General features: G+C 36.5%; 1 protein-coding gene across 13 annotated transcripts in view; it reads right to left on the bottom strand.

Annotated features, from left to right (window-relative positions):
• The window catches only part of MLLT10 (MLLT10 histone lysine methyltransferase DOT1L cofactor), a 164779-nt gene that overhangs the window by 99679 nt on the left and 51242 nt on the right, over positions 1 to 13858 (bottom strand). For all 13 annotated transcript variants that reach the window (XR_013958936.1, XR_013958937.1, XR_013958938.1 and 10 more), the window contains one exon: positions 4263 to 4358. Coding sequence is in view for 4 of the 13 variants with exons in the window: in XM_080639532.1 (XP_080495658.1) it covers positions 4263 to 4358 (96 nt within the window). In the remaining 9 variants the exon portion in view is untranslated. The remainder of the gene's footprint in view (positions 1 to 4262; positions 4359 to 13858) is intronic.

Below are 13858 nucleotides of genomic sequence, written 5' to 3'. Positions count from 1 at the left end.
AGGATCTAAGGTAAAGCTTAGTAAGCTAATTGGTTCAAACAATATCCTACTCACGACTAAAACTGCTTCTCTAAAATGCTATTTTCTAAAAGACAAAGGCCTAAGAGAAATGTCTCAGAAAAAAACCTTAATACGCCATGGCAAAGTTATATTGTTTGTTTGGGGTTTTTTTTAGGTCAGGAGAGTGACACTGGCAAGGAGCAAGGATCAGAGGACAGAGGCAGAACACCTTAGATTATTTACTGACTGGCTTCAACCTCTGCAGCCCCACCCTCCCCCCAAGCTTACAATGCTGTCTCCTTCCAGCATGTGCTTTCTAAAGAGGATACACTGCTCAAGCCTCCCCCCTCCACTGTTCACACTGCAGCCAGTCATTTTTCCTTCATTTCAGTACTGACATGCCTCAAAAAGGAGATTCCCTGATGCTCCAACTCCATTCCTTGGTTTATCTGGGAGGACTTGTCTGTTTCATGAGTGTTAATCCTGTTCTCAAAATTCAATCAGTATTTGCTACTGCAATTACCAAGCAAACTCTGTGCGTATCAGAGCTCCTTTATGCTTTCCATAAACCAGTTAGTAGGGGGTTTTTTCCCCAAAAAAGCAAAGTTTCACATTACTAATCTGGTGCAGGGAGAGCTACTGTCATTTTTATGCCCCTCATATATCACTCTGTGCATCCTGAAGAGTTATACCACCAATCTGCAGCACATCTTAAAACTTCTGGGATAGCTTTAGATTTACAGTAAAGGCGTAATAATCATTCTTGCTATACACAGTACATCCCAAGGCTTGAGAAGCTGTTAACCCCAATACAGATCTTTAAGGTGGTACTCTTGTACAGAGAAGGGAAGGATCACAGCAGGTAATCCTCAAAAAAAATGCCATTAAAAGCACAGTCCAAGCAAAAAATAACCAACAAAAAAACCTCCAACACATACCCCATACCTCACAAACACGTCACAGCTATAGGATAGTGATGTTCAGTCATACCAAACAGACATTTCCCTACTCTTTTAATTCTCTTCAGTACCCCACTGCAGTAGGATCTGAGCATGTCCCCCAATAACCAGACTGGGCCGACAGTGAGGGTGAACTGAGGGGGGTTAGTTATCATCATCATCTCTGCTATTACAGATAAAATTCAATCAGCTGTACTTTCTTTCTCTTTGCAGTATCTTTTATTTAGTTGCTGACTACAATTTCAATGCGGATACACTGTATTGTGTATCTTTGCATATATCAATATTTTGGAGTTGTTTTAATTAGTAACACTGCACCCCACCCAAAAAAAGGACAACTGTATTTTTCTGTGTATGTTAAACCACACATATTTTTAAACTCTCAATACAAGCCAAGCTCAAAACCTGAGACAGAAGATTTTATCAGGACTGATAAAAAAGGGGTGACAGCCCTTTCCAACTAAGAGGAAGGCCAAAAAAAAGGGAGAGACAATTCAAATTCTTAAGTTCTCCTAGCCCTTCTTAAAACATTCTGTATGTATGCCCCAGAAGAGAAAAACTTCTTAGTACATTAATCAAAGAGTAGCTAGGAATTTCTTATTTCAAATTCTTTCACACTTAAATGATCCAGACTAAGCAGAGTTTACTGAGTTACTTATCACAAAAAATGCCTCTCAAAACGGTGTATTCGTGTCTGAACACAGAATTTGGACTAGAACCTCAGTAATACATACTGGAATTAAATTTTGCAGAACAAAAAGGCAAGCCTGTAATGTAAATCCACAGTTTATTCTGCAGCCTTCATGAATCTCTCTTAAGAAGCCATTCATCCAGACAAAAACATGCTTTGTGGCATCACCTGCATATACGGTCATTACCACCGTATCACAAAGGATTTAAGTTCTTTAAAAAGGAAAAACAAAATTAGTTTCAAATTCTAGTTCCCCCCACAGGAACAATACAGTACCAGAAGTAATTTTATACCATGATAAAACAACATATTTTCTGCAAAGAGACTGCTGTGAAAAAGACATCAAGTCCAAATCAATTCTGACAACTCTATGTAAAAAGACACACAAAAGCAACATATTAATACAATATGCTGAACCAAATATTTACTTTGGAAGAAAACAAAAATTTGTCTTATTAGTAAAATTTCAACTTTTTCAGGAACACACTATGAAATTATCACCCAGAAAAGCAAATGCATGTAAATGGTGCCAAAAGTATGTAGAGAAAAAATTCAAAAGAAATTAAAGGAATGAAATACAAAAAAAAAAAAAAAAATCACTTCCAAATAGCCTGTAGATATTTAAAAAAAAAAAAAAAGAGGAAAAAAAACCCAAACCGAAACAAGAAAACCATAATCACAGTAACTTCATCTAAAAAAAACGAACACTGATTTTCCTGATGATATGAAGCATTATAAAAAAAAGCTAGAAAATGAAGCAGACAGCTTAGGCAGAAAAAAACCCACAAGGTACAAAACATTAAAAGAAGAAAATTAAAAGGCCACATGCCAATATTTAAATTCCACAATGGACATTTCTGTTTTAGTTTAATGTAGTTAAAATTTATGTTATAGAATTATAGAGACTTCTGTTCTCTTTAGTATTTGCTCTAGCCCTACCTTGCTACTGACCATAGGAACTGCAACATTTTTTTTAATGTTATCTTATTATTGTTGAGACTATAAAGAGGTGAGGTTTAGGTATTCAAAAGAACATAAAAATATTTAAAATGCTCCTATTATAAATCCTATAGATTTGACTGCAAAAATTTATTTGACCTGCTAAACATACATATGTAGTACAATCTTGATTATCAGTATGGCCAACAACTCAACAAGACTATCAGTCCTTAACTGGGTTTAATAGAAGTTTGCTAAACATGGGATTTTACTCTTGTCTGCCTTCCTAAAGTACACACCGCTGAGTTGTAAACCTTGTAATTAGAAAAAGTCTAAGGAGCACAAAGCAATCAGAAAAGAGGTTGGCAGAAAAACAGAATCTAACTTTCTTCAGCATTAAAAACATATTGCAATAAGTAGGACTCAAAAATAACCAGTATTTCAATACATTTTATTTAACTTTTACACCAATGTACAATAACGTAACATTTCGTTAAAATTTATAATGATGATTAGATGATGATGTAATTGAAAAAAGATACAATCATATATAGCACAAAACCTAAACAAAAAATTGTAGAGTTTAAAGGAACTTCCCACACAAAAAGGTGGGAAATTTCTTTTACAGGCTATGAAGTTTGCAAGTTGTCTCTGATAAAGAGGAATATGTTCAAGACAAATCAATAAAAGGAAATAACGAATCACATGGACAGTGAATACTATTCAAAATGTTCTACAACCTAATTTCAATAAAAATTGTCACACTGCATTGGGTTTTTATGGCAAGGTTTTGGTAGCAGGGGGCTACAGGTGTGGCTTCTGGCCCTATGTCTGATGGAGCAAATGCCAGACGGCTCCAAGACAGACCAGCAGCCCGCCAAGGCTGAACCCACCAGAAATGTGGTAGCATCCCTGGGATAACATAGTTAAGAGGGGAACAAGTTACTGCCCAGGAGTAACTGCAGCCAGAGAGATGAGTGAGACTAACAGCTCTGCAGACACCAAGGTCAGTGAAGAAGTAGGGGGAGGAGATGCTCCAGGCTCCAGAGCTGATGCCCATTCATTCCCCTGCAGCCCATGGTGAAGACCACAGTGGAGCAGGCTGTCCCCCTGCTGCCCATGGAGCATTCTTGTAGAGTACAATGAGATCTGTCATTATTTAACTCTCTATGTTGTCCTTTGAGTTAGGTATTTGCTAGCACATGAACAGGAAGGAAAGACCACAGAGCCTAATGGAGCAGACTGCTAAAAAGGCAATGTGATATTACAAGTAAATGAAGCATGAGCTGTAATTTCATTAATTACCAGCTTAAATGCTTACAGGTTCAGTGACAGCTCAGCACACACAAGTGAATTTCAAAGGAAAGATTTTCTAAAACTTTTCAAATTATTAAACATAAGTCAATGAAATAAAACTTACTGGACCATCAGTGGCACCTGACTGAGGTCATTGAATCACTCGCTGCTCTAGTACAAAACTCTTAAGCTGTTCTCCATATGATAAATCTCAAAGTATTTTGGGATTTTATGCAATAGGAAAAATACCAAGCATGCCTGATAATTACAGAATCTATACCATTAGAAAGCTCCTGAATATATAATGGAATGATTACATCATGAAATTTCAACATAAGTAATTGAAGTGGAAGAGGAGGAAAAACATATTAACTTACTTTCTCTGTAGTTACAGTAAGAGATGGAACCAAGGATGGTGAGGACTCCGACTGCTTCTTGTATTTTTGCTTGTGTTTATCTTTCTCTTTATATTTCTGTAAGTTACAAAAGAGAATAGAATCTAAGTTCAGCTTCATCTTTAGCATAATCCATTTTATGTAGCATCACGTTATCAAAATATGAGAGAGTAATAACATCCTGTGCTATTTTAATGTAAACTTGGGGGGGGGGAGGAGGATTTTTATAATAAAATTCTGTAAAAGCAAATAAAATATTTATTTATATTTGCTTTCAAAGTACACAAACTGAAATTCTTCAATTATAGGCAGCATTTATGAATCCACTGTTGTTAATTTATCCATCTTCCAAATAATAAATTAATCATAAAAAGAAACTTGTTTAAAAACAGAGACATGGCTGCTGCGTCAGAATTTTTCCTGCATTTCTCACCAAAGATATCTATCTTCTTGCATTTCTGCACCTGCACGGTATTTTTTATTGGGATACTACTGCAAATTAATTCAAGTTTTAGCTTTGGCTCCACTACTGACATCTTTATGCATAACAATGTGAAATTTGATTTAGATTTCATTCCCAAAAAGGGTGCATACAGTTTACATACTAAGTATCTTCCATGTTAAACTGGACAAAATACCACAAGCTATACCACTGAAGTCTGCTTTCCAAAAGAGCATGAGAATTTATTTATTTTAAATACAACATGAATCATTGGCAGTGTGAATGAAATTGTGCAAACAGACAAAATAATTGCTTAACCCAGAGCCTCTAGACTATAAAAGAAGTCTTCAATACTGGTAGACATCAATTCTGCAAGGATTACAAATGCAGACTCAAATTGTTTTTGTTTAAATAATTCAAACACAAAGAAAAAGCCCAAGTCTGACAAAATTAACAATTCAGCTTAGAACACAGGAGTCCAGTATTTTTACCAAGTTAATTTTTTTTACCAAGGTCACTTTTCCCACGGTATCATAATACAGTTTATTTAGATAGCCAACATCAGAAGATGCAGGGAAACTGCAGAGAAAATTACTTGTAAACTACTGGCACTTAAGTATTTTGCTTCTTTATTAGGTATATGTGAACACACATACAAAACTCAGCAGAACAGCATGATCTACGGTTATTTGTTCAGAATGACTGCTTCAACAGAAAGCTACCCAAAAAATGCATGCATATGGATTGACACAAGAGCTTTTAAACTCCCATTGAGAACTCGAAAAGATGAAGACAACATAAAATGTTTAATTCTGAATAGCCATATGAAAACTCAGTAACTGTTTTCAATCTTAAAAATTATCCATGCTGATCTTTAACTATCAAAATTATTACCCAGACTCTCTAAAGAAAACGTAATTTGCTCAACAGCAACTGCACAACCACTCTCACAACGAACCAGGTTGAGATGTAATACATGCATACTCTATTCAGGTATCACCAAGCATTAGCTTTCTAGTTCAGTCACAATTGAAGAAATATTAGAAACTTATTTTATGGAATCAGACTGACAAATAAGAGAATGGATTCTCAAATTCTCTAATAGAGTAGAATTAGTTAATCAACAATCTAGACACAAAGCTAAAAGGAAAACACATTTATCTCTACCTTTATGAACAATAAATACCAGCTGCTTTACTTAGAGACTACCTTGTCTCTAACCAGCCCCAAATCCATTTATCGAAACCTGTAATTTTGCCAGGTTAGTCAAGAAAATTCATGAAGCACCAAAGCCATCTTCACCAAAATATTATGCAAAAATATACTTGCTAGAATAAAATATGCAAAGTCCTTTGGATTCTTGTACGCTTCTTAAAACTCTAAGGAAGGTCCAAAAGGCTGATGAGGATTTCTACATTTGTTTTTTTCATACACTGAAGTGAACTTGGTTATCTTTTTTTTCCCCTCAGTGTGCTGCTTGGATAGCAATGTGGAGTTTTCTTTTTCATAGCAAAGTGTGCAGGTGTCATAATTACAACAGTATATAGCATAAGGTAGAATTTCAGTTGTTTAAAACCTGACATAGGCTTGTTAGGGAGACTAAGACCACAGATGTTGTTTCTGTTTTCTTTGGGGTATTTTTTGGAGTAGGGATTGTTTGTTTGGGTCTTTTTAGGCCTGGAAAATACACATTTGAAAGGAAAAATATACGGAGAGGAGGGAGCCAAATGCACTGCAGTCTATTCAATAATTTATTGGATATAACAGATTCAAAATTGCTACTCATACTGCTAGAAAACAAGCAGGGATGAAAACAGGAGCATCTACACCAAGACTGCCATGTTATCATTCAAATCTGGTGATCCAAAAGCCTTTCATCAGTGCTAGTTACCCAGCTTACTGTATCATCAGTGTACATGTTTATCTAAACTAAACAACTTCACTGAACCCCAAACAAGCCTCAAGAAGGAAGTTATGAAATGGAAATCTAAGCCACTGCCTGAGTTTCTTTAGCTTTCATCATTTTACTAGGAAATTCAAATCCCCCTAAAGAATTTTTGTTTTATTTATAATTTTGGAGCCAAAGGGGAATGACTTTAATATACTTTAAGATAAAATTTCACAGCAATATCAGTAAACAATAGGAAACATTTAAATGAACATGTTTTACAATCTCTTCTGTTGACTTTCTAGTGTTCCTTTACTTCCAGTGTTAATTTTGTCTGAAAGGCAAAGAAACATAGAATTCTGATCAAAGGAATAGTCAGGAGGCCTTCAAATTACATTCTGTAATGTACTGAAATCACTTTGATAGTAGTCTCAACAGAAAAGGATGTGTCAAGAAGAAGAGAGATACAAGAACAGGGGGAAGGGAGGGGTATAAACGGCTGAGCCTGGAAAGAAAAGGCTTTAAGTTCTGTAAAGTGAAGCATCGGCAACCACAAATTCTTTTCCCAGATCCAAAATATCAAAACAAAGCTTGTCAGGACAGCTTACCAAGGTTACAGCTTACCACTCAAGGCCACTGGAAGGGTACCCCACCCAAAGGCCCTTTGCATACAAAGATCTCATACAAAGGTCTCCTGTCCTTAACTCTAAATTCCCTCCTCCTTTTACATTTTACCTCCTGTAACAATCTTTCCTCTTTTTTTTTAATTTCTTTTCCTTTTTCTTCCAAAGTTCAGAAGTCCTACTTCTGAATGTGAATTGATTCCAGATGCAAATAACATCAAAGAAGTGGAGAACATTTCACTGCAGGAAAACCTTTGACAAGAATGCTAAGGTTTTGCATTGGTAAGAAAAAAAAAAATCAGCAACAACCTGCTGAGATGAAGAGATTTAGCTTCCACAACATGACTCCTTGCAGTTGCACCCTCTTCTCACCATAAAGATGCATACAAAGCATAATAAGAGTTCTGAAATATTCACTTTTGGATCTAGAAAAGGAGTAACAGAGGGATACGAATTCCCACAATATTTAACAAATATGACAGCTTTCAATCAGGTGTGTCTCAAACACCACAAAAACTAGCCATCTTCTCTACTGCCAGAAAAAAAACAGACAGCTGGCCCTTCATGGACAACTCACTGTATGCTTTTCACTTTTCTACATGAAAACCCACCATTCTAGGTATAGTGGTATCAAGTGTCTGACCTTTCACAATCTTTACTGTAAGGCAAAAAAAGGGGAGAAATTACTTAACAAGGTCTGAAAATAATATTGTTAACAAGTGAAAGATAAGGGAGCCCTGGAGGGCAGGCAGAACCCAATGTATTCCATTTATATACTCAATTTTTTTTAAGATTCATAGGCATGAGTTCAGATGTTCCAAACATCTGTATGTTAATATAGTTGCAGAGCTGATAAATGCAATGCTATATTCTGTAAGAACAGGATTTAGCAGAAGGAACATTCAGAGGAAGAATACATTAAAAATTACACAGCCAACTACAAAGTTGACAAAGGAAACTTCAATCTTGGTGCACAAATAGGGAAGCTCAACAGGATCAGATTCAGGCAGCTCCTGAAACCTTACTTATTTTAAGAAAAATAAGGTGCAGTGGCCACGCAGCCACTGGGTAAGCAGCTGTAACATTATTCATCCTAGAACTTGAAGAGCCCTGATTTATGATGTAGCTAAATACCAACACAAAATGCCTTGAGTTCATATGTCATGATTAATCAGAAAGCTTTATTTATCACAAGGGATCTCATTTTTGGGTTTTGCTTCTTATCTAAAAAAATATGTAATACCTTCTTAATTCCAATAGCTACACGCTGCAAGATAAGAAAACAAATATGGTACAAGATTTCTAGGATTCTGTAGCACCTTCTGTACATTGCCCTCTTGTGGGACAGGGAGCAGCAGGTGAAGAAGGGAAAAAAAGCACATTTTCGTCGCTTCTATTTCTTCCACAAAGGTTCAATCTACAAAACTTTTACATAATATGATTTCACAAATACAGTTGGTTCCAGCTCTTCTGGTTTTTAGCTCATTTACACACCGGATCACTCTAAAGATCGGCACTTATTCATTTCCTTTACTGTACTTTCAGAGGAAACATTAATCAGACTACTGAACAAACACAATCTCATTGAAACATCAGATTAAGGATACATGTACAATTTTATTTTAGCTCTGTTATCAACAGAATAAATGTTATCAAATATATCTTTCCACAGTTTGGACCTTAATGTCTGAGAAGACTGAGTAATGCAAGTGAATGATAACTTTTCCAGGACAGATGGAATGAATGAGTTCAGCTTTTCTCTAATGGCATTATTAATTCATAACATTACCATGTGGAAGTATCATTTAACTTGTTCAAGGTATTTACACTTATTTGCAATTCATTTTTGTCTCAGGAAGTCACAGCCCTCTCCAAAGAGGTTACCACGGTACTTCATTTCATTAAGCTACCTTCTGAAGTTTGGCATTTAACAGTTCACTGTTACAAATGAAAAAAAAAGGTTTCCTGACCCGTCTCTCACCCTTCCCACACTGCTTAGCTTGTCAGACTTTCTGTGTGACAATTCGAAATACTAAAAAGCAGCACCAAAACCCAAAGTGGATAGTTTTCTGCTGTTTTAGTGAATTAGGTTAGTTCAGCGAAGGAGCATGAAACATGGGCAGTAACAGGGACAAGAGGAGGTAGACACAGGACGCAGGAGCAAGAGCTTATCTGCCCCGGGATCAGGAGACTAACTTCTATTTTGGAAGAATTAAAACACATGCAAACTATCAGCAAGCACCAGTGATCAGCCTTTCAAATAAAACTGCTTAGGCTGATCTAAAACAAAAATTTCAGTTTTATCCCCTTCTCTGTTACAAAAATCATAACCCCCCCTCCTCCCCACTACCTCTGGCTGTGCAAAGCTTTCAAACCTTAACAACATTTTCAAATTCAGGTTAGATATAAGGAAGAAGTTCTCTACTGTGAGGGTGGTGAGGCACTGGAACATGTTGCCCAAGTAAGTGGTAAATGTTCCATCCCTGTCAGTGTTCAAGGCCAGGTTGGACAGACTCTTGGGTGACATGGTCTAGTGCAAGGCATCCCTGCCCACGGCAGGGGCGTTGGAACTAGATAATCTTACGGTCCTTTCCAACCCTAACTATTCTGTGATCCTATGATTCTTGTGAGAAAAGTCATCTGAATGTCTAAATCACTAATTCTTCAGCCACTGTTTCTGACTCCCTCAAATAATTCAAACATATCGGAACATTCTATTAGCACAGAGTACTCAGATTTGTGCTTTTCTTTTTTATGGATATTTTGCACTATCTATTCATCACTGAAACTCGCAAACCCAGAGCTGTTACCATCACAACTAACGTCTTTAATAGAAAGCTGCACATAGTTCTTGCTAATTCCCAACACAAGACCTGCTTGGCCTCTTATTTGTGACTGGCAGCTATTAGTAATATAACCATAACAATTCCAGAATGAAAAATGCCTATGGTTCTCAAGTTCAAATTCAAATCTTCATTTATCTTGTTTTGACAAGAATGGCCCTTGCTCAGGCATTCATCTATCTACCATTTTATACGGTATAAACCACAACAGGAAAATTAAATACAGTAGCAGTGCTGCAGCAGTCATAGTAACAAAAGGAGATAGGCTCAGGATAGTTTATAGGTGGAGGTGGAACACTACTGCCAGCACTATTCAAATATATTCACAGTCAGCTTTAAGCACAAAACTTGTTCTTAAGTACTAATCCTTGCTACAATTACTTAAAAGACTCAAAAAAACTCACTTCAATTCAGGGATAATGGTCAGATTGTGGTCAGAATTTTAACTGTCAATGGTAAAAAGACTCAAAAATCAATTATAAAAATGCCAGTCAAAGCTTCTCTTATATGCAAGACTAATGCACAACTCTTACTAAGAATATGCTACTCTTCTTTTGAAATTTAACATTAAAATGAGCTTTTTCTGTTATTTACACTGTTTAATGTTAATGATTAGTGATGGATACTCAGTGCTAAACACTTAAGTAGCACGTTATAACTTCAAAAACGATTCAGGATTAACTAAAACAAGACAACTATTTATGCTCATCTTCATGTATTCCTATAAAAATTGCAAGTATTTAAAACTTTTTAATATGTGTTATGTTACATACTGTGAAATGCTCTCATGTCTGTGAGGTAACTTAAAGATACCCATCAAATATGTTAAAAAATAGGTAAATGGAATGGCAAAAAGAATACGTTTATCCTGGCTCAGTCAGCTTACCATTGCAGATCACCTTTAACTGCATGTGGTCTACCAGCACTCAAAACATTGTACCTGGTGAACCACATATACATACAGCTTCATTGAAAATTATCAAGATTATGTTCTAGAAACTATTACGCAGTCAACAAAGTACAAATAATCTTGTATTAATCTAGGATCCAAAGCAAAGAAAAAGAACATCTTAAAGCACCTTTTGCTTCTACATCCCTCAGAGTTATAGCTACAGAATTGGTTCATGAAGGTACATTACTCAAACAGAAACAAAAATCAAGCAGTAACCTTAATGACCTATTTTAAATATTCAGGTGTCATCTAGTTTTTAAATTAAGACAAACAACATTGCATAATTTTCTCAACCAAGAAACATCCACATTTCTTCAAAGTCCAGCTTACCATGCACTCCAGTTATTCAGATGTTACTCTCCTCTATCTTATAATGTGGCAAAGCACAAACGCTGAGGAGTTAAGTAAATAATGCTACAACACACTGAACTTGTATAAGGACCAAAATCATAATCAGACATAAAGTCTTTTATTAAAATTTTGTGAAGATACTGGTGAAACTGAAGTAATACACTGTTGTGGTTTAAACCCAGCCAGCAACTAAGTACCACACAGCCGTTTGCTCACACCCCACCACTCCTCACTGGGATGGGGAAGAGAGTTGAAAAAAAATGTACAAAACCCATGGGTTTTATAATGGACATAAAAGTAAGATATAATAGTAGCAGTAACAGGAAATAGAGAGAAGGAATAAACACAAGTGATGTACAATACAATTGCTCATCAGCCGCTGAACAACGCCCAGTTCATCCCCGAGCAGTGATCTGCCCTTTCGGGTAACTCCTCCTCCCCCCAGTTTATATACTGGGCATGATGTGCTGTGGTATGGAATACTCCTTTGGCTAGTTCAGGTCAGGTGTCCTGTCTCTGCTTACTCCTTGCTTCTTGTGCTCCACCTCACTGACAGAGCATGAGACTGAGAAAGTCCTTCATTGGGGCAAGCATTCCTTAGCAACAACTAAAACATCAGTGTGTTATTAGTGTTGTTCTCAGACTAAATCCAAACCACAGCACTGCACCAGCTACTCGGAAGAAAATTACTCTATCCCAGCCAAAATCAGGACATATGTAATAATAGCAGAAATAATAAACAACAAAATAGATAAGATTAACAACTCATTACATCTCAAGTATATCACAGCAATTTTTCAATGAAGCAGTCAGTCTTTTGGTTGATTCCTGCAGCCTAAGGAAGACATCTGGACTAACAATGTGATTTTTCCTTTTAAAAAACACTACTCGTCTGATGAGCAGAGGAAGAACTTGCTATAGTAGAGACCTACTCAAAATTCTGATTCTCACAGTACTGCTGAAGAGACACCTATAAAAACCACAGTGAAGGAGTAGCTCAATGAAGAAAACAAATAAATAACAGAACTTCTTCAGATGAATGTTTAGGGATTTTGCTACCCATGGAATTTCAGTTTTACAGCCTATAGAGTTATCACTGTTACTAATAACTATTACTTCGTGCACGGGTTCTGCTGGGGTTGGGTTTTGACTTAGATTTCTCTCTCAGTGTAAAGAAGACCAAAATGTGTACTTTGAGGGAAAAAGGACAACTGCAACTAACATAGTGTCACAAAATGCTACAGCTTAAAGGGTAGTTTTTAGGTATACCCAAGGGTGGTGCATTTGTCATTTTGATTTCAAAGTAATTAACTAATCCCAGGTGCCAAGCTTAAAACAATTACGAGGCGTTTGTTATGTCAAGGTTAGCATTACTCTTTTTTCCATAATATATCACAGAATCATAGAATGGTTTGGGCTGGAAAGGACCTTAAGATCACCTAGTGCCAACTGCACTGCCATGGGCAGGGATGCCTCACACTAGACCACATTTCCCAAGGCTCTGTTCAGCCTGGCCTTGAACACCGCCAGGGACGGAGCACTTACACTTCTTTGGGCAACCTGTTCCAGTGCTTCAAATATTATGATGACATAAAAGACAACGACACGTTACTGTAAGGTTAAAGGTAGTCACATCAGTAATTCCATGATAAGCATGATAATCTAAACAGAAGTTCCTACTTCTCCTCTTACTGAAATAAAATGTGTGCTGTATTCTTTGTCAAGCTGACACAGAATACAGCACAAGTTAACACAGAACTTCAGCAGGCAACAAATCAAGTAAGATGCCTTCTCTGCTCTTAATCATGCAGACTTAGAAGACATATATTACTGAATATACTCAGAGTAGCTTTCTAATGACATTTTGTTTACACAGACACACTCTGCCAGTCCTCCCAAGTAATCAGACTTTCAACACACAAAATCCACGCAAAACCTCAGCTTTAGGAAACAAAACCAGGTTCTGCAGCTCATCAGTAAATACTAAAGACCATCCACATATACACTGAGCTACATACGGTATATACTTATTGACCCATTTTTAAATGTGTTTTACAGGCATTCTTCTTTCCCTTTAACTGAACAGAATTTGGAAGAAATCAACATGGACAAGCATCCCCATCCATACCACACCATTCTCATTTGAATAATACTGATCTAGCATTAGATCACTTTTCTTCTAGTTATCTTTACCATTCTTACAATTTTGCTTTATACTACAAGAACAGTTGAGGATTAAACAGTCAAATCTATTAAACTGATTAACAAAAACCTTTAAAACTTACAAAAATACAATGGGATACTGCATTACTGAGATCAGTCTGGCACTCTTCCACCTCCATTCCCCCCCCAAAAAAGCTACACAAAAACCCAAAGTTCAAATAACAGCATTAAGCTTATTAAATGAGGCAATTAACAGAAGAATGACAGAATTAGAATTGCCTTTGCAACACTTTGCTTTATACTGTGCTATAAATCG

The sequence above is a fragment of the Psittacula echo genome (assembly GCF_963264785.1).
Source record: "Psittacula echo genome assembly, chromosome: 2".
NCBI lineage: Eukaryota > Metazoa > Chordata > Aves > Psittaciformes > Psittacidae > Psittacula > Psittacula echo.
This window is presented reverse-complemented; position numbering and strand designations above follow the sequence as displayed.